This window comes from Uloborus diversus, chromosome 1, assembly GCF_026930045.1.
Source record: "Uloborus diversus isolate 005 chromosome 1, Udiv.v.3.1, whole genome shotgun sequence".
In the NCBI taxonomy this organism is placed as follows: domain Eukaryota; kingdom Metazoa; phylum Arthropoda; class Arachnida; order Araneae; family Uloboridae; genus Uloborus; species Uloborus diversus.
The window spans coordinates 26,239,914-26,262,998 of NC_072731.1; the positions used below are offsets into that span (position 1 = coordinate 26,239,914).

At 34.3% G+C, this 23,085-nt stretch overlaps 1 protein-coding gene across 1 annotated transcript in view; it reads left to right on the forward strand.

The window, feature by feature from the left end:
- The window catches only part of LOC129228489 (protein white-like), a 50,126-nt gene extending 35,502 nt beyond the window's left edge, over window positions 1–14,624 (forward strand). The window contains exons 8-18 of the mRNA XM_054863173.1: window positions 1,170–1,241; window positions 2,319–2,344; window positions 2,426–2,531; window positions 3,970–4,101; window positions 4,203–4,295; window positions 4,797–4,854; window positions 6,482–6,559; window positions 7,644–7,749; window positions 11,327–11,427; window positions 12,432–12,505; window positions 14,239–14,624. Coding sequence (XP_054719148.1) covers window positions 1,170–1,241; window positions 2,319–2,344; window positions 2,426–2,531; window positions 3,970–4,101; window positions 4,203–4,295; window positions 4,797–4,854; window positions 6,482–6,559; window positions 7,644–7,749; window positions 11,327–11,427; window positions 12,432–12,505; window positions 14,239–14,340 — 948 coding nt within the window. The 3' untranslated portion in view covers window positions 14,341–14,624. The remainder of the gene's footprint in view (window positions 1–1,169; window positions 1,242–2,318; window positions 2,345–2,425; window positions 2,532–3,969; window positions 4,102–4,202; window positions 4,296–4,796; window positions 4,855–6,481; window positions 6,560–7,643; window positions 7,750–11,326; window positions 11,428–12,431; window positions 12,506–14,238) is intronic.
- The last annotated feature ends 8,461 nt before the right edge of the window (window positions 14,625–23,085 follow it).

The following is a 23,085-nucleotide window of genomic DNA, read 5'->3' on the forward strand; positions in this document are numbered from 1 at the left end:
TGTTGCCGTGGTAATTCAAATTATAATTCATAATCGATTGAATTTATCTCTATTTTCTCTATTAAAAGCACATTGCATATTTAAAAATAAAGTATTTTCTTCAATTCAAATTTCAATTTGCTGTAACAGTCGCTTTGTAAATTTATATAAAAAAAATGCTTCCAGAGGTATTGAACCCGGGATTTATTGCACGGGAATCCAGTACGCTGACCACATAGGCACCGAGCTGCTGCTGGTGAGAAATTTCTACTAGTACATATAAGCTTCATGTAAAACTTTAGAGGCTGTTTTCACGGAATGTTCTGGCTAGTGCTCTTTATTACTTTACTGAGTGGATTCTCTCAAAGTTTGACCGTCGGAGACCGTAAGGTCTCCTTGTTAGCTATAGTAAATTTTTGATAAAGAATCTTTCATCGCCATTTTGAAAAGTTAAATAATTTTTACCAAAAGTTTCATAATTGGAGTCGAACTGTTTTTTGGGGGGAGGGGAAGAAGTCGGAGGCACTAAAATTCCAGGATTGGGAATCAGTCATTAACAATTCGAGTCCGCAGCTCTGCCATGGCAGCGGAGTCGGAGTCTGGGTCGTCGAGCTGGAGGTAAAAATGTCGGATTTGGACTGATTTGGGGGTGACAGAGTTGGATTCGGACTGATTTTGGGATTAAAAAGTCGGATTCAGACTGATTTTGAGGTGAAAGAATCGAATTCGGTCATTTTCCCTCAAATTCTGCAGCCCCGCTTTTAACTCTTTTATTATTGTTAAAAAATGTTTCTAAAAAATATAAGAATGAAAAACAAGAATGTTTAAGAAAAATTTCTTTTTAAGAAAATTTAACTGTTTATTAAATCTAAAGTCATTTGAAAAATATTAAAACATTCAAGAAGCATATGAACAAAAATTTAAGAATTTCTTCGTTAATACTTTACATGACAACCTGCTTCATGAATCATCTGATTTTCTGCATTTATCTTTCCATGAACTTCACGAATAACAATATGTTTTAGCAGAAAGCTTGCTAACCTATTTGCTGCCAGCTTCAAAAGGTATGTTTAAACCTTGCGCAGGGTTGTATAAAAATTAAACTGAAATTACCTCAAGCGTTCAATGTGTTATTGTGATATTTCATGAATTTTTAGTTAAGTTTAAGTAAGTTATCTTCCTTTTTTTAGGCTATTTGCTCCCAATTTACAAAAGAAGGCCTACACATAAATTCGACAACGTCGACCGGTTGCTCCTTTACGGTAGGTTATAGATTATGTCTACCAAATGTATTTTCTTCCTTCAGATAGTCACTATTGAAATAACCTTAGCAGAATTTATATGAGGCAGTAAGAAGCAAATAGATGTAAGTGAACTTTTTAAAGTTTCGAGCAAAATGCGTTTAAAGTTCAAATCCTAGATAGGCTTTCATTGAGTTTGTATTTCTAAATCGTGCTGTATAGCAGCACCTAACAGAATTACTAGAACCATCTCTTGCCCTAAAACTGAGGGGAGGTTCTCCTACCATTTGTACTGATTATCTCCAAATTTTTAATTTTGACTATTACATCCCATTGCTTCTCTCTGTATCATATAATGTTTTGAGCTGTTTATATCCATAAGAGCTATAATATCTATTTACACTGTGAAAAAAGCATAGGATCTTCCAGGGTAGTCCCGAACTAACATTTTTGGAAGGCCGGAAATTCTCAATTTGCCGAATGAAAATCCAAATTTTTCCGATTGGAACTTCAGATTCCGCTGAATGATGACAATTTTTCCAGAACTCCAAATTTTGCCGAATCATCAGACACAATTTGCCGAATAAGGAAATTTTTAGAAGATCACTGTGACCTCTCATAATTACCATCGTGGCGCCCCTGGTGGCCCTTTGAGTCCACTTTGTTTAGTATTTTTTCCGCCGTCTGACACGGTTGCTTCAACAAAATTCATCTGCTCTCTGCCTCCCTCAGCCCAGTATTTTTATGTTATGTGCGTCAAAAAGATAAAGTTGCCACATTGTACTTAATTATGTAACGTCAATCAAGGATATTAATAAGTTTTGTTGCCTGGTAATAGCTCAAAACTTTTTCGTCGATTAGCATGTTTTGTCAGCTATATTCTCAATTAGTCGAATGGTATTTTTTGTTGATCACACCAAATGTTCATAATTTGATACTAGTTAGTAAATATTTCCAAAAATGCGAAAAGAAGCAGATGAAATCCTTAAATATTAACTAGTTATTTGTAGTTTCCCATACTTTGTCAAGATGTCCTAATAAATAAGTATTAAAGGTAAAATTACTTTGCTAATCCATATATCTTAATTTTTATTTCAGCCTGGCGATGTTACTTATAAATCTCGGTAAGTTTAGTTTCATTTTTCATTTGTTAAAATAGGTCATTCGTTAATGATAGTTCCTGCATTAAACATTTATATTTTCAGATACAAAGCTTCCTGGTGCAAGCAATTTCGTGCTGTAATGTGGAGATCTTGGATCAGTATGATTAGAGAACCCATGCTGACTAAAGTTCGATTTTTCCAGACTTTGGTAAGACTTGTCGCTTTATTTTTTCCTTACTGATTGTGACATAACCCCTTCATCAGCTAAAAGTTACCTTCAAAAATGTCTTGGTGTTTTTAGGTTTGTTTTAACTAGAGCTTCCAATCTTTCTGGATTGTAAGAAGGCAATCTCGTGGCATTGATTTTATTCCTCCAAAAATTAAATTTTAAAGTCAAAGTTTGTCAAACGCTTTGCAATATATCGCCAAGCTTATTGCCGGGAAGGTTATTTTTTTTAATTTTTAAATCTGGTTTTAATTCGTCCAATGTTGGTGATATTTAGAGCTAACCACTGAATCACATTAAAATTGCCAATAATGGGGAAATAAATCTGTGTAAAAGGTATTTTTTTGCTTCGGTTCGCAAGAAACTAGAGGGGAAAATATTTAGTGTTTCCTTGCTTGCTCCAAGGCGCTATTATCATTAAATTGGCGTAAAAGGTAGTCATGTGATACACAAATCAGCTCGTTTATACTAGTATACTTCAGTGAAAGATGAAGAAACATAATTTACCGCTATAAATATGATCAGGTAGTTTTGACAACTCTTTTCTGTAGTAACTTGTGCTATTTTGTTACCTGGTAAGAACAACAAACTAATTGATTAAACGCTTTATCATCAACTAGGCTTTCTAGCGACAATGAAGTCACGATCAAGCGAATTTCTAGTGTACTACATCAAAAAATGGTGTCTGCATGGCTTTTTTCAACGCATCCACCTTAGTTCAAAGTGTGACATTTTTTTTGCCTCTGTTTTTGATTGATTGACGCCTAAAAATGTTAAGCTCTAGATAAGCGGTCACCAGTTGCCAACGGGCGGCCATTTTCTTGAATATGGCTACCAAAAAAAATGAAGTCTTAGTCGCCAAAAGTGACAACCATGAGTTCTTTTGTGTTAAAAATCATATCGTGCTACGACAATACACTGGCGATCCTGAGACCTTCAAAGCATCAGATGACTCCACCTTGGCAACGTAATTCGGAGCAAACTCTCTTTAGTTGTTCTTTTTTTTTGCTAACAATGTATATTTTTTTAAAAAAATGGCTACCAGAAGTCAAAAAGTGACTACTACTTTTCGTGAATCTGGTAGCCAGTGGCTGTTATTCAGAATTCCAAGTCTAGTGCTTTACTGGCGACGAAGATTTTGCTGTTTTCGTTGGACCCTGATAATAAGCATCCGAATAATGTTTATCTTGCGCATTTTAATACTTTTGCCAACTGTATTCGACAATATGTGGTCGTTGGGAAAATTTTTGCCCTGCTTTATTGATGCACTGAAAATGTACCGTCGCTGATACGAAAGATAATCTTTTCTTTCCATTTTAATCACCAAAAGGAAAAAATAAAATGCTGTACATGACGTTTGCATTCATCTAACGAAAAAATTAACTGTACATTTAAAAAAAAATGTGTGTTTTGTTTTCAGATAATCGCATTGTTATTGGGGTTGATCTACTTAAGACAGGATTACGATCAGAAAGGCATCATGAACTTGAACGGAGCTCTATTCCTTGCCCTGACGAACGTCACATTCCAAAATATGTTCTCTGTAGTAAACGTAAGTGGAAAAAGTGCAATTTATCATTAATTGATTGTATAAATACATAATATTTGCTTTAGTGAATGGAACCAACATTTGTTTTTGCCAATCATTTTCAGGCGTTCTGTCTTGAGCAGCCGATATTTTTACGTGAACATTGGAATGGAATGTACAGAACTGATGTGTACTTTATCTGTAAAACATTAGCTGAGGTATGTTTGCTCGCAAGTTTTTCCCAAAAAATGTAAACTTTTATCTGAAATAAATTACCCGGTCAATAACAATTTTCCTCCAAAACGTATTTTCGTCCTAAGGCGCGCTTTAGAAAAAGATATCCAATTCTTTTAAAGGAATATTTTTTGTTAGAAATAATTTGGTGCCACTGAAAGATTTGCTACCTTTGTTTCAAGAGATCTTTTCCTTTGAAAGCAAAACTTCAGTATCAAGGTAAGGTATAGGCGGGAGCTGAAATATCTATTTTAGACATTTGCTTTTCCTTAGGTCTCAGATCGTAGTGTTGTTTCAACAAAAGCGAGTTTAGTTGGCAGCTCCTTCACCTTCAGTAAAAAAAACAACCATTTTTAAAAAGAGAAACAAATTGTAAATAAATCGTAACAATAAATCGTATTTATTGATTTTCATGAAACACTTAAAGTGAATACGTTTTAACTCATGAATAATGTAACAACAGTAAGAATTTCAATTATTTTCAGGCACCAATTCTCATGATGATGACAGTTATGTTTATAACTATCTTGTACTGGATGGTTGGTAAGATGATTTTTATTTCAAAAATGTGTATTCTTATGTGCACCATTATGCGTATGTTTGAAATTTCTGTATAAGTGTCCATAATCAATTAACGTAGATTTGAAAAAGGTGTAATTTGAAAACTGCACACACGCGACCTCCGTAAAAAAAGGGCTACTGCCTGGGAAAACGAGTCGCCACAGGAGTAGGAACAGACTGGTTGAGTATATTTTTCTTTCAACAAGTGTTTCTCAACATAACTGACTTCTGATTCTCGGACTAAAACTTGACCACGGAGAGAGATGGTGGATAAACTGGAAGAGGAAAAGGACAACTTTATTTTGGAATAGAGGCGAGTGGTAAAAACGTTACTGCATGTGCGTTCTCGCTATTACAAAATGACATGCTCTGCTTTCCCTACCAGTCCGTCCGCCAACTCTCCGTGATGAAGCCACAGCAAAATGTTAAGCCGGTATCGCGAGCCATATTAAAAGTTTATTCTGAACTGGTGAAAAGAGCAGTTTTGTTTGTTGCTTTTTTTAAAATTTACTGATTAAATACGAAAAACCGTCCAGATGTTACATTGAAACGAATGTATATCGTAAGAAAATGATTTATTTTTCAGTAAAAATCGTATCATTACTGTGCCATTCGGTGAATAAGTAATAATGTATTTAACGGTTTGAAAGCAATTAAACTGTTCAACTTCAAATTATCTGCTGAACAACGGCTGAACAACACGTTGTCTTTTATTTATTTTGTAATAGAACTTACTTTCATTGGTTTAATAATCAACCATATTTACAAAATAATTTTTATTTCAAAACAACTAATGAAAGATCTGAAGACGCCAAGCCTCACAGATGGAAAAAATAATCAATTGAAAAAATAAGCAGCCTTGGCTGCTTTAAAGTTTATCTTGAACGAAGAAGTTCATTCCTTTTTCATATTCCCATACTTCAATCAATGGGCAAACAAGAATAAATTAGAAAAAAATTGAGTAAATTTCCGATTACAAATTTATGAATGAACTAGCAAACATACCCACTGTTGCCTGGGTCAGCAATAATATTGCGAAGCCATTTATACTTTCCTTTATATATTTTTAGCTGTGCCCTGTGGTTTCACCCGCGTTAATAAAAAACTATTTTAAGTACATCACGCTATGAGATATATGTATATATATGAAGAGAAAAAAGTTACACACCCTTATCCACATCGATGTTTTCCGTTAAATGAGAATATCGAAAAAAAAATATATTTAAAAAAAATGAAAATCCTTGATTTATAAATTTTTAAATGAGCCGGAAAAATTTCCCCGCCCACAGCGGGGTTCGAACCCGAGACTCTGTAGTTGCTGGCACAACGCTTTACCGACTGAGCTATTAGAGCAACAACAGTTGAGCTGTTGATGTTATATAAAATAAACGCAATGTTATATAAAATAAATAGACCTTCCTCAATAAATGGACTATTCAACACAGAAAGAATTTTTCAATTCGAACCAGTAGTTTCTGAGATTAGCACGTTCAAACAAACAAATTCTTCAGCTTTATATTATTAGTATAGATAAATATGATTTTCATCTCTTTTTATTTTTTGCTAATTTATTTAGATTTTTAGTTTACAAGTAATTTATTTTTTCTAGGGTTGAATCCAGATTACAAAGCGTTTTTAATATCCCTAGCCATTTTCATCCTGATAGCAAACACAGCAGCTTCATTTGGTGAGTTGATGGGTATGGTTTTATTCGGTGACGTTTTGTAAAAAGATCCAAAAAAAAAAAAAAAAATCATAGCTGCTTGAATTTTAATTTCAAAGGAAGGATTTTTATTAAAACATAAGTGCTTTCATTTTATATTACGCGTCAGCTTTTATGAAAAGTTATTTGTAAGGGGTTAGAGGGGATGACGAAAGGTGACAGGCACGTTTTGTTGAAATAAAACCATTTTTTTTTTTGTCACAATATGTTTGTGCTATATAGCGCGACATTTGACGCGGGGAAAGGAGGGGTTCGGTAAAGTGTGATATTTTGTGGGGGGGGGGGGGAACAGGAGGGGTTTTACATATGTTTAAAAAATGTGTGGCATCATTTATATATATATATATATATATATATATATATATATATATATATATGGACAGACTCTTAGTGGACAACTTTCATGTGCTCCTAGTAGGTACTATGCGAAATTGGTACATTTTATAGAGGAAGTAAAAAGTGAGCCCAAATATCTGCTTAACTCAATTTGTTAAATTTTTGTATTGCATCGATATTATTCTTATCTGTCCAGGCTTAAAATGTTGTTGGTTAAATATAAATTTTTAATTTTAGCTAACAAGAAGCACAAATTAGTATGGGAAGAACTTAATTTCAGTTATTGCAAGAGAAAAAATAGAAACGAAAAATAGTGCAAGAATAAAAAAAAAAAAATAACACCAAGGTTATGAAAAATATGAATTAAGTCTCTTCAACATTTAGAGCTTAAAATACTAACGCTCTTTATTCCCCTCACCTTCTTTTATGATTTTTTTTTTTTTTTTTTTGCTTTTAAAAGCTTTATTTATACTTTCATGATACTTTTGTGTATTAATGTGTACAGGTGAAAGAACAAATTTGGAGAATGTCGACTTTCCCTGATGATTCACAGTAAATGTTCTATCTTTCGTCAATTTTATTGCTATGTGAATGTTGATGTTCACCGGTTAAGCTAGACATTTACCAGATTTCGGACTTTCTCAGTGACATATACTATATCTATATGTGTGTGTATGTTTGTATATTTATATGTATAATTTCATATTTGCAGGCTATATGATTTCCTGCTTGGCAAACACACTAAATATTGCCCTGAGCATTAGCACACCTCTCTTAATGCCACTTCTTCTTTTTGGAGGATTTTACCTCAATAATGCGTAAGTGTTAGCAAGTTTTGGTTTTCCTTCTAGGCGCTTCTTTAGATAAAATATTGGCAGCCAATTTGATATCGGATCATTCACAAAAATCGTTATCTCAAGGGAAACCATAAAAAAAAAATAAAGAAATAAATAAAAACAATTGTGATTGCAAGAAAAGAATGCTCTAATTTCATAAAAATTGCAACGTAAAATAATTAGCAAGAAAATATTTAATGACTAATTTTTTTTTTATTTTTTTTTTTTATTTTCATTCAGTTAACGTCCGTTGGAGCTGAATTTGGGTTTTGATATTAATTTTTCAGTTGTAAATTTTTCACATATGCGTTTGCGTAAAAAAAAAATCGCATTTGTGAAAATATTGTTGATATTTATCGAAGTCGGTACCTGGTAAATCCTCTTGTACAAGTACCTGGTATTTATTTCCACTTTATTTCATAATATGATTGGATATGATTAAAAAAAAAAGAAACACTACGTTAATCTGAACAACTTTATTGGGGTTTAAACCATTCTTCCCTAAATAATTCCGTTTTAGTTAAGGACAAAAACCTTTTATCACATGTCTTTTCAACATCAGCTTTTTTTTTTTTTTGCTTAAAAAAAAAAAGAAAAAAAAAAGAGTACCTTACAACACCAAAACATGTGTCTGCAATTTCTTATTGCTATTTGTACATTTTTAACTACGTTATAACATTTTGTCAGTTGTAAGAAAAAGTTAAACGCTTTGTTAACAAGTACTATGTACTTACTGAAGTGGATTTTAAAAAAGATCATTGAGGATGCCAGCAAAAACACGAAAAGTTAAACTTTTTACATCATTTTGAAATTTCTTATATCAAAATGTTTTTATTAGTATTATGTCTCAATTAGTAAATATTTATCATGCTGTGACATAAACAACATGGCTTTTGATCATATAAATTATTTATTTGCAAGTGTAGATATAATTGAAATGGTCTTTATGTATCGTCACCTCAGAGCAACAGGTATATAGCTAAGTCTGAAAACGAAGTCAGATATCCTATTTTTAAGAGGACGAAAAAAAAAGCTTTCTTTTACACCTCATTGTTATGCATTGTGATTACATTATCATAAAAACATTAAAATTCTCCTCTCATAATGTTTTTATTGAATTTCTTCTTCGAGCCCATCTGTGACAAAGCATCTGTCGACCACATAGATGATTTTAAAAGTCCTCAGAAGTTTTTATAAAGGATTTATCATGGTAAGTCGAACTCGCTTATAGCAAGCCTTGTTTGAACGAGAATTCTGCTTTAGCGAGGAAATCAAAAAGATTTAGTTGGTACAATGTTAAGTCTGTGGGAACAAAACTCGCTTTTCACGAGCAAACCCCGCTTAAACGGGACCGACGCGAATCTTCTTTCGAAGATTCGCGGCGGTCCCGGCTTAAAGCAATCAATGTTTTTGTAATTCATGAAATGTCTGTTGATTTCCTCCTCAAAAGAGATTGTTTTATTTTTGGAAAAATTCCACTTAACATTCTTAATCCAACCGAAAGTTAGAGATAAGACATAAATTATGAGAACAAGTGATGCCACGGCCCTTTTTACTTCCTTTTACAAAAAAGGAAATATTGTATTCGCGAAAAATTTTCACTCAAATATCGGCCTTAATTTCCATTTTGCTCACCCCCGAATGAATGTTGAATTTTTTTTCGACCTGACCACACGTGGATAAGTGCCTAAGAACGTGTAGACGCCCGAAATATCCATTTTGACGTTTTCCGAGTTAATTACAACGAGTTTTCTCGTGACGTCTGTATGTACGTATGTATGTGCGTATGTGTGTCGCATAACTCTTGCAACTTGGCAATTTTTTTTTTTTTAAATCGGTTTCAATTTGGCCACTGTTGGTGATATTTAGAGAATAAACTATTGAATCACATTAAAATTGCAATAATGAGGAAATAACATTAAATTGGTGTAAAAGGAAGTCATGTGATGCACACATTAGCTCCTTTAAAAAAAACTCACGTAGTAGTGCATATAGTGCATTTAAAAATTCAATATTTTTTGAAGAGAATGTTATCATTTTCAAAACATATACTTCCGAGGATATTGTGGCTGAAAATCAAAAGAGGGGGAGGGGAGGAAAACGACCACTATAACGACAAATCTGAAGAATTTGAAGTTAAATAGCCCTCGACATATTTGGCTTCTAAAGTGCAGAAAAACTTCAATCTGTTTGGAAGCCACGGATGCAAATGACGATGTTTTACGTACACCACGTTCCTTGAAAATAACAAGAAAAGGACAATAAGACAGTTCAAATTAAATGACCAACTTTATTGATACTGTAGAAAACTTTAAAAATAACAAAGTAAGCACGTACAAATTTGTGTTTTTCTCACAAACCCATTTTTTACGAGCACTCAGTTGTAACGAGCAAGTTTCGCGGTTCCTTCGCGCTCGCTATAAGCGAGTTCGGCTGTATAAGACTGTTTTGAAAGTGTTCGCAGAAAGCCATGTGTTTCTCACTGGAATAGAAGCTAGATATCACTCTTTTTTGCGCAAAAATATAGCTTTACATGTATCGGGAAAAAAAGAAAAAATGGGGGGGAAAAATTTGAATTCTGAAAATTTGAATTTAAATAATGTTTTTCGCAATCACTAGCTGCGACAGGACCCTAGTGATTGGAGTTATTGTGTCTAGAAATGGCTCCTGTCCCCCCAAGCCTGAGACAGTTACGTGTGTTTAGTTGTGTATGTGTATGCTTGTGTGTGTGCGTAGACCTGTGTCAATGCACGTTGGCGTGTATGTGTGTAAAGGCGTATGTGTGTATGAGCGTACGTATGTGTAGGACATGGACGCCACCGACCAGGAGAAACGGCTAACGGGGGACATTGCTCAGGACCGGAGTTGCCGTGCCTGCAGAGGACGGTGGGGTTGAAAAAAGAACCGGACATCAAGGACGGTGAAATGAAAACTATTGGCAATCGTGATTGCTCAAAAAAAAAAAAAAAAAAAAAAAAAAAAAAAAAAAAAAAAAAATTGAATTCTGAAATTTTGAACTTAAGTTATGTTTTTCACAATCGCGAATTGTGACACGATTCTCCTCATTGGAGTTTGTTTCTAGAAACGGCTCCTGTCCCCCAAAACCTGCCCCTCCTCCTGAGCGATTAACGTGTGTATAGTGGTGTGTGTGTAGGCGCAAGTATATGCTTGTGTGTGCATAGACCTGTGTGTATGCACGTAGGCGTGTGAGTGAGTGTGCATGTGTGTGAGCGTGAATGTGTGTAGGACATGGACACCACCGACCAGGAGAGGCGGCTACCGGGCAACAGTGCTCGGGAACAGAGGCCGGTGGTCGGTGGTGCAGCAGAGGCCCCTGGTCCAAGCTGAAAAAGGAACCAAACGCCAAGGACGGTCAAGTAAGAACAATGAGCAATCGTGATTGCGCAAAAAAAAAAAAGTCCGCATTGAAAACGGGATAAACCCTGTTCGAACTTTCTATTTAATTACTATTGGATATTTCCAACATGTTTTAACTCCGAATTTTATTTATTTTTCATTCATTTTGTTTATGTTTCATTTTAAATTTTGATATTAACAGATCAGTTCCTGACTACTTCATATGGATCAAGTACATATCATGGTTCTATTATGGAAACGAAGCACTTTGCATTAACCAGTGGTCCAGCATTACTAATATAAGTAAGTGTTCTTTTTTTTTTCATTGGGGGCTGATTCTACGGTAACAGACTTATCAATTTTTGCACAAAGCACTTATAAAATAACATGAACTCAACTTGATATAATGCAACTAAATTTTGAAGTTTTTTTTTTTTTTTTTGAAACAATGCTTACATAATATTTTTTTGCTCAGTGACGGGTGCAGTTCAAATGGTACGTTCGTTCCTGAGCCAAAACACATTGAAATTTTGCAGAACATAAACTAAGGACGGATACAAGGAAGGGGCGATCGCCCCCTCCTTGAGAAGAGACGCAAGAACTCTCCCTCGGCATCTTTTCGATACTGAGATTTCAGAAACGTAATTTTAAGTTATCTTTATTAATGTTACGAAACTCGCCCTCGTTTTTCTTTCAGAATTTTTGTCTTGAAAACGTAGCTGTAGCTCATCTCTTAACACTTTAATGATAGGAATCGGAACTTTTTCGAAGTTCCAAAAACTCCAATTTACACGATCTTGGTTAACATTAAATGGAGTTTGGGGGCTCTCCTCCGGAAAGTTTTTCAAATGAAGACCCAAAAAAGAAAAAAAAAAAAAAAAGAGAGAGAGAGAAAAAGAAAAGAACGCAATTATAGGACACGTTGGATGACATTACGTTAATGTAAGGGATCCGGTTCAGTAGATTCCTCGAGAGTTTTTCTAAAATGAAAGCTAAAAAAAAAAAAAAACCTTCTATGATGTCAGGGGGGGGGCGGAGGTTTGGGAACTTATAAAAGGGTAGGTATCTGAAATCAATCGCACCCTCCTTGAACATTTTCTGAATCCATCCAAACATAATTTGTACAAATAAATTAAGTTATTGTGAGCTGAAGTTATTTTATTTAGCAGGTGTACTTCAGAAAATTCATCTAACCAAGATATTTGATTGGAGCTATTTTGATTATTTTTTTTTTACCTAACTGCGTTTAAAGCTTTTTACAGAACTGCTCTCAGCCTACTATAAACATCTTTTATTTCCCTTTACAGCTTGTCCTGAAAATCCGTTGGCTCCTTGCATGTCCACTGGTGAAACAGTTATTGCTAGCTTAAACTTTGAAAAGGTGAGTTTGTGATTTGTATAAAAATGTATTTCACGTGCCTCATAATACTTACTGCAACCACTTAAATGTTTCTTGAAGGTTTTTACGTTTGTATACATGGTTTTATACCATTAAAAGCCCAGCTCACAATATAATACATGTTCTTCATTTCTATTTTTTGGAAAACATGATTATCATTTTGTTTATGGAGTGGAAATCTTTCTGATTCCATACTTTTTTCTCAAAACTATTAGCTTTGATCAGAATGAGTTAATCTATTTAAATTGGTACATTACTTTATTATGTTATCAGTTATTTCATAATGTCTCAGTTATTAACCAAAGATTTTCAAATGGTGAAGGTGAAGCTCGTGCTAAAAGTATTAATGTACCAAAAGCTCACCCCTAGTTCGTCACGAAGCGATGCAAAAAAAAAAAAAAAAAGCGTTTTACGGATATTAGTTTTCCCAATATCGACAATTTCAACGTGATTCAATGGATAACTTTCCAAAAATCGCCAGTAGCGCCAAATTAAAGCCAAATTTGAAAAAAAAAAGCCTAATTTGTTGCCAATTTGACGACCAAAAGCTTATTGATATAAGCCAAATGTTCGCCAAATTATAACATACCTTGAGTTTGCACTGATATTGATACTGATCCCCCCCCCACCAAAGGTGTAAAAGACCCCTTATGGAACATCCGAGTCCAACCAAATGGTGATGTGCGAAATTAGATCCCGCTAGGAGTTTACATACCAAATTTCAACTTTCTACGAAATACCGTTTATGAGTTATGCGAGATACGTACATGCACCTACCTACATACGTACACACATACGCACATACAGACGTTGCGAGAAAACTTGTAGTAATTCACTTGGGAATGGTCAAAATAGATATTTCGGGCGTTCTTAAGCATATATGAACGTGCGACAGGGTTGAAAAAACCACTCAACATCCATTCGGGGATGAGTAAAATAGAAAATTAGGCCGCAATTTGCGGGAAATTGTTTTTGCGAATGCAATACTTCCTTTACTACGTAAAAGGAAATGAAAACGATGATGATGAGGTATTAAGGAAGTTGCAAAGCAATGCGTAGTATAGCAAATAATAATAAATTAAAATTTAAGCTTCTACTTTGTAAGATAGTTTTGAAAAGTTAAATTGGGATTCAACATGTTCAAATTATTATCACCATTATTATTATCATTATTATTATTATTATTATTATTATTTTGAGTTCTGCTCGGATTCAAACTTGCGCCCTCGAGCATAACGCGCTATCCTTCCGTGCCACCGTGTCTTCATTTCTGGATGCTATTTAATAGAGTCAAGTAAGACATTCAATTCACTAATTTAATGAAAAAACAGAAAATAAAAGGTTTATATTTATTACTCAAAAAATGTCTCAGTACGCTTTTTCGATTGCTATACCCGTTTAATGTTTTTTCATTTTTCACTATTTGTGTGGTTCTCCAGTTCACGAAGCATACAAAATTTTAAAATAGCGAAATTTCATGCTAATATTCCTTTCGTTTTATACATGGCAGATGTAATTTCGCATTCCCGGTCCCGTTGCATTGTGCATGTGCATTGCATTACAACGTTCTAAACTCATTATTACTGTAAATTACCAATTCGGAATAATAGTTACTTATTTTTAAACTAATTTCAATAAAAATTTGTGTGATTGACTTTTCAAAGCAGTGTATCTCAGTGGAATTATTAGCTTATTTCTTTAATCTTCCGTTGCAGGATTACTTCGAAAGGGATATTGGACTCGTCGTTGCCTTGTTCGTCTTCTTCAGAGTCTTAGCATTTATTGCGCTCCTGATCAAATCCAGCCGGAAGACGTGATGTTATTGATGCATACCGTTTTTCTGCTACCCCTCTAAGTCATGTCGTTCTAATCAAAGAAATATTTCCACTCGGCTACTTTGTAGTGGCCATAGAGGTTTTTATCTCTTTCAACTTCTTACGAAGAAGCATAAAGCAACGCCCGTACAGTTGAACCTTTAGCTCTTAAATTTTATGTGTACAATCTAGAGTCTTACTTTTTAAAATTATTTTGCTTATAACAATTTTAGAAAAGAAAGAAATTGTATAGTACAACCGTCAGGAGCTGGCACTTGCAAACGCCTCGTTTCAGAAGAGTCCACGTTCATGGAGTCGTTAGTTGGAGAGGAAATGAAGAAATACTGAGAAAAATATGGCTACTGTAACAAGAATATTATCTTTTCTTCTTTGTCAACTTCAAGTAGATTGCCACTGATTTGTGCATTTCAATCACATGACGAAAATATATTAGGATTAATGTCTTCTTTTTTTAACTTCAACTCATTAAAAAAAATTTTTTTTACCGTATTAAAACTATCGTTTGGCGCAGTATAGCCTATTAAAGCTCTAGCACGACGAAGCCCAATAGAGACAACTAACCAAAATGAAATTTTAAAGTTTCAATCATTTAAATAACGCGCGTTTTTCTTTATAATAATAATAATAGGCATCAACTTCAATCAGCAAACGAAAAATTAAAAAATAAGTAATTGCCACTCATAAGAAATGAACTACAATCTTAATTGAAATAAAATGCAAGTTCCAAACTAAATACTGCAAACAATTCTTAAATAACAAATTACTCTTTTATTCGCAGTTCTAGATTTTGAACATGCCACCTTGCGGTAACATAAGAAACTAGACAAAGAGGTAAAAGAGGACTTCGATTTTGCGCGGACAAGGGTGATGTCTCACTGGACTGGTCAACCGAACTGACCTTGGTTTTACCTCTTTCAGTCACCATTCGCAGGAGACTTTGGCCATTCCTATAGTTTACTTAAATTGTGAATAAAACTTGCTAAAAGCATTCATATCGTCAAAATGTTGCGAATCTCAAATATATCAGAATCGTTCTTTCTTTCTACTGCAGAGATTGGAAGATAATGTTTTCGTTTCTGCCGACGTTACCCATGAATGACAGGTGCCAACTTGTGATGGCCGCACTATACAACGTATACATTTTTCAAAACAACTTAATTGGAAAATAATTCAAAGTGGAGCTGCTTTAGATATTTAGTTAACGATCATAGTAAATATTTGATAGAAAAAATGCGTTTAAAATTCCATGTACAGTAATTTGTAAATTCAGAATATTGCTCCACACAATATAACAGCGTCCTATTTTGCTTAGAATGCTCCAAAAGGTGCATTAAATTGTCAACCTATGCATGAAATCACAGTAGAAATATTATAGATGGAAAAATTATCTTATCTGAACAACGCCACTAAAACCTTTTTCAATAATTGACATTGAAACAAATTCAACTGTTTTCAAAATGTGTTAGAAAACGGTTATCTTATTTGCAATCAAAAGTGATTTCTAATTTTACTGTTCTTTTTCTTACAAGCGCATTGCAATTAGATGCAACTAAGGGGGAAAAACAGTGAATTTAGAACGTATAAGCTGTAATCTTTTATTCATGCTAGCATTGAAGTTTACTGCACATGACATAGCAAAGTGTTTTATCACATTTTTTTTAATTACGCATTGTTAAAAATCTTGCTGCCAAATTTATAGAATGAAGAAATAAGGAATAATGGTCTCTTTGAAAAGTTCATCAATTCGACTCCACAGTAGAAGTAATAAAAGCAACCCATAGCACGCATATAAATTTACATATTAATAAAAATAAATGTAGTGCATGAAATTTCTTATGTATTGACCAGCACTTTTTTTTCCAATTTAGATAGGATTGTAAAAATATCCATTCAGCATTAGTCTTGTTTTCCTTTGAGCACAAGTTGATTGCTATCTTTGATGTTTAACCACTGTATTACATTCAAACTCGCTTATAACGAACGCAAAGGGACCGCGACATTTGCTCGATATAACCGAGTCCTCGTAAAAAGCGAGTTCGTAAAAATATCATAAAAATTCACTATAGTTGCTTTTTTTCTTCTTTTTAACCTTTGTTCAGTTCCAAATAAGTTGGTTACTTTACTTTGAACTATCTGAATGTCTCTTTCTTATGTCATTGTTTTTGAAGAATGCCCATATTCACACATATATAATTTTTATATGTTCCTTTACTCCAGAAATTAAAAAAAAAAGTGTTGTCATCGCGTGTTTTCAGGATTTATGATTTATCACTAACTTCGGTTGACTTCGGAATGTAAAAAAATATTTACCAAAAAAGGATAAGCTGAGCCGGAAATCAACAGAAGTATAACGAATCACAAAAATATTGCTCGTTAAAAGCGAGTTATGCTTCCATAGACTTAACATTGTATTTCTGATTTCCTCACTAAATCCGGGTTCTCGTTAAATCAGGACTCGTTATAGGCAAGTCCGACTGAATATGCGAATTAAAAATAGTCATTGATTGATTTATTTTGTAAACTTGGTTATGTAAGTCTAGTCAGAGTAGTTCTAGTCCAAAAGAATGATAAAAAAAATAATAATTGTGTAAGTAATTTTGTTACTATCCTCAAGTAACTGTGATATAGTTTTTAAGAAAAAGTTCCACTATTACATTGACGCAGGTTCTTGTCTATTTACACTTCCTGGCCTGTTGAGTTAGTAGTTTTTTGTAAGTTTAGGTTTGTGATGCAATAGTAAAAATACAAAGAAAGCAATAAGAAATGTTAAGAACTTTAGTACTTAAACGTCAAAAATTGTATTAAATGAGTTAAATTTTTTAAATTGAAATAAAAGAACAAACTTTAAGCAGATAAGCGATATTTCTACTTCGGATAAAGTGTAGAGAAGCATTGAGCGATTTAGTGTGTTAATAGTATGAAATGTAAACGTTTTTGCACACCAATTGTGAAAAAAAAGGTAATCGCGAGGCTTAAAATAACACAATCATTAATTGACCACCTAATTTTGCAAGCAAAATCAATAAATGGCAATTAATCATTGTAATAATTCTAACAATTATTTTAAGTAGAATTTCAGTAAGTAGAGAAATAAATTTTAATCTGTGGTTTTAGATTTTGTGAATTTTGAAAGACTGAAATTTTTAAAAACATCAATTTGTTTTCACTTGTTCAACTTCTTTGTAGTTTTATTGAAGTATATTAATAGTTTATTGAATAAAATATTTTTTTAAGGCTGGTTCTTCTCATATGTTCACATGCATTTAATTTTTTACTCGTCGTAATCACTTTGGTAATTTATTATTTTTTTCGTTACGATGGAAAGAAAATATGACAATTATCGAACTCCAATATTAAGCACCTACTGGACTCCATTCTTTGATGGTGGAATACGCATATATGTAGAACTAGTTTTAAGTAATATGGTTGAATTAAAGAATGTAATACATCTAGCGTGTTCTAAAAGTTCAAAAAATATAAAATAATAGACAATTATAGTCATTTATAGTATAGAACCTCATATAGATTTCAGAGCTCGGACATTATTATTTTACTCTTAACTATTCATGCTGAGGTAAAAAATATTTTAAATATTAACTTCACTTTTTCTTTTTTTTGAGAAATTACGAGTTGCTTATTATCCCCACTTGACCAAAGTTGATGTTGCTCTGATTTATCAGATTGCCATGACGACGAGAATAAGTATAGTTCGTTGTTTTAATATTTATTAAGAGGACACCTTTTTGTCGCCATGGTTACAAATAATTAGGGTTCATTCAAGGCTTAACTTAAGCATAAAGTGTAACTTAGCTCTGCGAACTCCACTGTCCACCTGCCTCCGTGAGCTGAACTAGCTGAACCACTCGTGGGCGGTAACCTTTGTGCCCCTCCCTCCTACACACACACACACGCGCGCACGCTCGCCTGCCTACATACACACACGCGCCTGCACACGCGCACGCGCCTACATGCACACGCGCCTACACACACCCCTCCACACATGCCTACACACACACACACGCATGCGCTCCTATATACACGCGCTCGCTCGCACCTACATACACACGTGCACGCTCCTACATACACACATACACACTCGTAATAGAGAAAAACATAATTTGAATTCAAGATAACAAAGATTCAAGTTTTCTTTTTTCTCTCTCTTTTTTTTTTTTTGATGTCGATTGAGTATGGTTCCAAACTAATTCTGGAAGCGGTAATGAGTTTTATGGGATAAGAAAACTAGTTTTTTGCTAATCCTTTTGAAAGTGCTTATGCTGTAAATTACGTTCTTTTATGAAGCAAGTCTGAGGATGGACATTTTTGTTTAAAAGTAAAACAGGTAAAAGAATTCAGTTGACTGAAATCACTGAAAAATGTTTGTGAAATATGCAGTTGCATATGAAAAAAAAAAAAAAAACTTTGAACTCTGAAATTTTGAATTCAAATTATGTGTTTCGCAATCATAAGTTGCGATAGGACCCTACTCATTGGAGTTATTGTTTCTAAAAAGAGATCCTGTCCCCCAAGCCCCTTCTTCTGGGCCGTTACGTTTGTATAGTTGTGTTTCCGTGTGTGTACAGTGGTGTATGTCTGTGTGCATGTGTAGGCGCACCTGCGTGCATGTGTGGGCTTGTATGTATGCACGTAGGTGTGTGTGTGTGATGTGTATGAGCGTGCGTTTGTGTAGGACATGGACGCCACCGTCAAGGAAAAGCGGATTCCGAGGGTCAATGCTCAGGACTAGACGATCCGCCGCGCCTTCAGAGACCGGTGGACGGTGGTGCTGCAGATTCCTCTGGTTCAAGCTGAAAAAAGAACCAAACGCCAAAGACGGTCAAATGAAAACAACAAGCAATCGTGATTGCTCAAAAAAAAAAAAAAAAAAAAAAAAAACAGCCCTTCTTCTTAATACTGTTTAACTAATGATCGTGTTTCTCGGCAGGCTATATGTTTCTTGCTGAAGATCTCGCCACGGAGTGTTTTTGCCTGGAAAATTTTTTGAACTTATCTTTCAACAACCAGTAATGCTCGTTGCACAAGTAGATACTGAAGGGAAAAACAGTTGTTGCTGATGTTATTGTTGTCGTGTGCCAGCTAGGCTGCCAAATTGGGGTGCGCTACTTCACTTTTCCAACTGTACCGTAATTTGTTGTGAAGTCCGAATTCTACAGTACACACATGCCATAAGGACCCTTTTATAGGGTAGGCAACCATTCACAGCCCAACACATTCACACATAGCAAGGACAGGAGAGAAAGTAGGTCAATGCCCGAGCCGGAATTCGAACCTTTCTGTCGGAGTCAGAATTCTCTGACCACTAGACAAGGCAGATGGCTGCGGACAATCAGTAATAATAATAATAGTAACATATTAATGCATAACTTAGATTTAAAAAAAAAGAAACAGAAATTTTATAAATATTATCCTGTGTGAGGCGTACGTCGGTTGCCATTTTATCAAATTGGCACCTTAACGGATTGATCGCATTAAAATTCCTACATGGGAGATTTGTTTGAACACAACTATGGGGGTATTACGGAATTAAAACCAGGCATGTCATTTCAAATTTTTTCAAGGGGGGGGGGGGCGGTTCAAAGGGTACATACTCTATGCATATTATATTGAAAAACCACAAAATCCACTCACGCATGTATGAAAATGCATTGATTTCCCAAAACCAGGGGCGGGGGGAAAGCAATTGCCTCTTCCTGGCCTCCTAAATGACCTGATAAAAGGGTGAGCACTCAATCGGTGTTGACAAATTAATCGTTACAATGAAAAAAAGTGTCTTCCCAGCAAAAATATTTTTTGAGAGAACAGAAAAAGTTTTAAAAAATGTTGAGACATTTTTAGTATACTTGTTAATCATCAATGAGAGCGTTGTCATGCCCCTCGCAGCAATTTTTTGTGCGGCGCTTGCCGAAGTAAATGACCTTTCTTGCAAATAAAATGTGTTCGTTTGTACTAAACATGGTGAAATACATATAAAACAGATTTTAAAATTGTTAAATTTTTTTCCTAACAATAAATGCAATTACACTGGTAAACAAGGTTTCTGTTCTTTAGTAAGTGAGTTGTGACTTTTATATTTTAGGGGGTGTTGAAAAAGAATATGTAAGTAAAAATATTCCATTACCCACAGATTTTTGAAAAATGGAAAATCTTTAAAATCTCAAATTAATGACATTTATTCAATACATGTGCAACATTTTTGTCGTTTATCAATTTATAAACAATTACAAAGCTTAAAACTAGTATAAAACACAGAAAGTATATTTTGTTTAAAAAGTTACAGGAGAATGGAAGAGAGTTTTGATGAAAAATATAATGATACTTGTAAAAAAATTCCTTAATTTCATATTTCATGTAACTATAAATGCCTTAACTGTGGATGCTCTCTTATCGGCACTATCGCAAACTTAAATAAGATACGATATGCAAACACGATTTCTACAGTAGTCACGAGCGTATTAGGACACAATTGGTCTTCCCATGGTCGTCTCTCACAGCTCCCATACTTTCAGGGGAAAAATTTTCAATGACATTGAAAATCCTGATTTTTAGTAACTTTTAAAAATGTTTTTAATTATTTTTTCATAGTTAGGACTTTTATTAATTCCTAAGAACTGCGTCACAACATTTTAAAAATCAATCAACTCTGTTTTCCTTAAATCACTTAAACTAGCTTCAAAATTTTGGTCCTTCATAAGTTTTTTTATATGTGGATCAATGAAAATACCCTCCTTAATTTTTACATAAGAGAGAACTGTTCCCCTGCCCTAAACATTGGGGGCTATTGTTTCTAGAGACTGCTCGTGTCCTCCCAAGCCTACCTCTCCTCCTGGGCGGTTACGTGTGTACACTTGTGTGTGTGTGTACAGGCGTGTGTGTATGAGAAGGCGCGCGTGCGTGCATGTGTAGGCTTGTGTTGGTGCGTAGACCTATGAGTAGTAGAGACCTGCACGTAGGCGTGTGTGTATGCGTGTAAAGGCTTGTATGTATGAGCGTGTGTGTGTGTGTGAATGTGTGTATGAGCGTGCGTGTGTGTAGGACATGGACGCCATCGACCAGGAGAAACGGATTCCATGAGGCAGTTCTCGCAGCCGCACCTGCAGAGGCCGGTGGGCGGTGGTGCTGGTGTCCTTCGTTCAAGCTGAAAAAGGAACCGGACATCAAGGACGGTGAAATGAAAGCAATAAGCAATCGTGATTGCTTAAAAAAAAAAAAAAAACGCTGAATTTTATTTTTAACTCATTACTGGTCTTTGTATCGGAACCTATTTCTGAACCTCATTGAATAGTCATTTTGTTGTATCTGTCGCACTCATAGAGCAACCATAGAACTAGAGCACGCACTAGGGTTGTTTTGTGGTTGCAATGTAAATATGAAAGCGGTCTTGACCACAACCGTTTGGTGAGCACAACGGTCTTTCAGTCAAGCACGCAAACTTAGTTAAACACGTACTTTAATTTCACCGTGGTGTGGCGAGAAAGATGCTAGTTGGTGTAACCCTCCGCTTATCCGCTTATTTGACTGCCAGTTCCTATGTTGAGTACAAAAGAGCACGCACTCTAGTCTTTTATATAATCTCTATGGTCTTACTCCTAATCTAATGATTTACATCTAAAACGAACCAGAACATTTCATATATATATATATATATATATATATATATATATATATATATATATATATATATATATATATATATATATATGTGTGTGTGTGTGTGTGTAAAAAAAAAAGAATTAAATTAAAAAAATTTTTTTTTTCAGTCTTATAAAATGCAACACAATGCACTCAGTCCAAAGTTGTGTAATTTGTGTCGTTATGAAGAGGGGTGAAAACGAATGTGGTTCAAATGGGCAATGAAGTCAAGCCATTAAAATTAGAATAAGTTTATTAATGAAGTCTAAAGCTAATTACTATCGAAACATATCAAAACAAAGGAGTTAGGCATACGCCTCAACGAACATAGGCGATCTATCCACTTCCAAAGCAAATATACAACTGACTTCAAAGGGGAGTGGCTTAAAAATGACGTAATACAAAAAATAAAAGGAAAGCGAATCAAATCATTCAATAAAAAGAAACCATAAGTTTCGCTTCACACTCCCCACCTGAACTCTTTAACGAGTTCACTAACAAATTTTACTAATTATATCATAGTTATACAAGACATTACTAAATTGATATACCAATTAAAGTATAACTTTACCAAATATGTACTAATATTTACCACTCCTCTTGATTCGAGTTCATGCCAGGAAGCGTTGAAGGGCTGTTGCCATCCTAAATCAAATAATTTTCCGCACACTCCCCACCATGAACTCTCAAGAGGTCATCAATACCTTAATTTCAATCAATGTATAAATCAAAAAATATTAACTTCAAAATTTCAAACACACAGTAACAAATCAATAAATCAAAAATATGCATGAATCCTAACATGTTCAAATTAACATCAAACATTACGTATAATTCAAAAACTGTTAATGAAATATACTAAATATTATTAAGTATCAAATTTAAAAGTTAGTACAAAATATCAATTTAAATAAGTGTTTAATTTAAATCAATTTAGAGTTCAAGTATTAAAAGTTCATCAAAGTTCCAAGGGATACAAATGTTGTATCGTTCTCCGTAAAGGTCCAGAAGCAGTTTTAACTTCGTATGAACGGATATTATTATCACGTCCAAGAAAGGTTTTTTCAATTTTTCCGA